The 2,565-nt window shown below is 49.5% G+C and overlaps 1 protein-coding gene across 3 annotated transcripts in view; it reads left to right on the top strand.

Moving 5' to 3' along the window:
• CALB2 (calbindin 2) overlaps positions 1 to 2,565 on the top strand; it is a 47,900-nt gene that overhangs the window by 26,052 nt on the left and 19,283 nt on the right. For all 3 annotated transcript variants that reach the window (XM_011962038.1, XM_011962031.1, XM_011962022.1), the window contains exon 4: positions 899 to 979. In XM_011962038.1, coding sequence (XP_011817428.1) covers positions 899 to 979 — 81 coding nt within the window. The remainder of the gene's footprint in view (positions 1 to 898; positions 980 to 2,565) is intronic.

Raw genomic sequence — 2,565 nt, 5'->3', positions numbered from 1 at the left:
CACCCACATGCAACCACATACATCCACATGCACCCACATGTACCCACATACAACCACATACAACCACATGCACCCACGTACAACCACATCCAACTACTTACATCCACATACATCCATATACAACCACTGTCCAGCTGCAGAAAGGGCCCTTCTTAAGTGCAAGGAAATGTTCCCAGAAGTACCCACGGCAGCCCTTCCCCGACATTTCATTGGTCAAAACTGGGTTACGTGCCTACTTGTAAGCCAATCACTGGCAAGAATGGGAGGCTCACACTTCACCAATGTAGACTCATCAGGATTGGCCTGTGACACAAGCACTCCAGGAGCAAAGAAGCAGGCAAGGCTGGTTGGGTGGGCAGCCAGCAGTGCTTACTGCAAGAGGGTACCTGCATTTTTCAAAAATCGAATTGTTGCAGTATCAATTTACATACAATAACTGCATCAATTTGAAGTGTAAAATTCCTTGAGTTTAGATTTTAGGCCATGAAATCGCCACCCCAATGAAGATATAGCCTTTCTATTACTCCCCCCCAAAATGTTCCTCTAGCCTGGTGTAGGCCCTCTTACCCCAGGCAACCACCCATCTACTTAGATTAGTTCTCATTTTTCAGAATTGTACATACATGGAATCATCTATTAAGTATTCGTTTGAGTCTGGGTGCTTGCATTTTAAAGTAGCACCACTTTCATCCCCTAAGGTTGGGGTGACTCAAAAGCACCTCTCTGAACATCCTTCTTTCCCTTTGAAGGGCTGCCAGCACTCGTTCTCAAAGAAGGAAGCAAAATGCAATTCCCACACTGCCTCGCCACTGCCTTTCCATCCTTCTTAGGGGAAAGTCTGCTCTGCTCGCTGGCAAGTCCCTCCGTAACGTTAGTGTCGCTCTCTGTATCTTCACAGCTGGCGCAGATCCTACCAACCGAAGAGAACTTCCTTCTGTGCTTCAGGCAGCACGTGGGCTCCAGTGCCGAGTTTATGGAGGTGAGGTCAAGGCACCACCTTCTTTCTAAGCACTGGGACCTGCCTTCCTCCTGTGTTCAGAGCCAGGCCCACCCTCCTGCCTGGTAATGGTCCCTGGGAGATGCTAAACCCCTTAGAACTCTGCTACTCAAAATATGGTCTGTGGACCAGCAGCATCAGTATCATCTGTGTGCCTGTTAGAAAAGGAGAAAGGGGCCAGGAATGGTGGCTCACGCTGTAATCCCAGCACTTTGGGAGGCTGAGGCAGGCGGATCACCTGAGGTCAGGAGTTTGAGACCAGCCTGGGCAGTATAACAAGACCCTGTCTTGACAAACCATATGAATGAATGAATAAATAAATAAATAAATAAGAATGATGATGGTGGTACAGGCATTAGGGCAGAGCTCCACCCAGGGTATATTGTTGGGATGCTACCTTAGGTTGGGTGCTTGAGACAGAGATTTGAGTGGAAGTGGCTTACTGAGGCAGAACTCTCTAGAAAAGGGCAGCAGGAAAGGGCAGGGGATGGTGCTGTGCAAGGATGTGATCTCAACTGGAGACTTGCCTTGGCTAGGCTTACAGGGACTCCGGAGTGTGGACTGTGCCACAGAGTGGGTCCCACCTTGAGGCAAGGGGGCTGATCTGTTGTGCCCCTGTGTCAATCAGTCATTTGGATGCAGGCTGCCCCTCTCTGGGCAAGGAGGAGACCTGTGGAACTTCCCGAGCAGGGCAGCTCTGGTCTGACTGAGGGCAGTTCTCGTGCAGGGGCAGGGGTGAGCTATTAGCAATCTGACTTCATAGCAGCTGAGGGATGGCCACCAGCCTAGTTACAGAGGAGCAGGGAGAGGCACCAAGAGTGGCCACTGTAGATGCCCATGCTGATATAAGAGGGCTTAAACCAAGGGTTGACAGACTTTTTCTCTAAAACTACAGATAAAGATAAGTGTGTTAGGGTTTGTGGGCCATCCAGTTTCTGCCACAGCTCTTCAGCTCTGCCACTGTAGCACAAAAGCAGCCATGGGTGTTATGTCAATGAGTGGGTGTGGCCACATCTTATAAAACTTTACAAACAACTTCTGGGCCATACTTGGCCTGAGGGCCATAGCTTACCATGAGAGGCTTCTAAAAGAAAGGCCAGGGGTGGGGTTGGTTCCAGGTGGAAGTCAGGGCTCCTGCTCTGCTCCCTGCAGTTCTCTTGGTTCTGTTCTCTGCCCTCAAAATACCTTCATCCTCAGGTTGTTAGCAAGATGGCCACCGTAGCACGGCCATAGGCATCACATCCACATACACCCACATACATCCACATACACCCACATACATCCACATTCAACCACATGCATCCATATACAACCACATCCATATACACCTACATACATCCACATGCACCCACATACATCCACATGCACCCACATGTACCCACATACATCCACATGCACCCACATGCAACCACATACATCCACATGCACCCACATGTACCCACATACAACCACATGCACCCACGTACAACCACATCCAACTACTTACATCCAGATACATCCATATACAACCACTGTCCAGCTGCAGAAAGGGCCCTTCTTAAGTGCAAGGAAATGTTCCCAGAAGTACC

Source organism: Colobus angolensis, unplaced genomic scaffold, assembly GCF_000951035.1.
Source record: "Colobus angolensis palliatus isolate OR3802 unplaced genomic scaffold, Cang.pa_1.0 Scaffold116, whole genome shotgun sequence".
Taxonomy (NCBI): domain Eukaryota; kingdom Metazoa; phylum Chordata; class Mammalia; order Primates; family Cercopithecidae; genus Colobus; species Colobus angolensis.
Note: the sequence above shows the minus strand (reverse complement) of the source record. Positions and strands in the feature narration are given on the sequence as shown.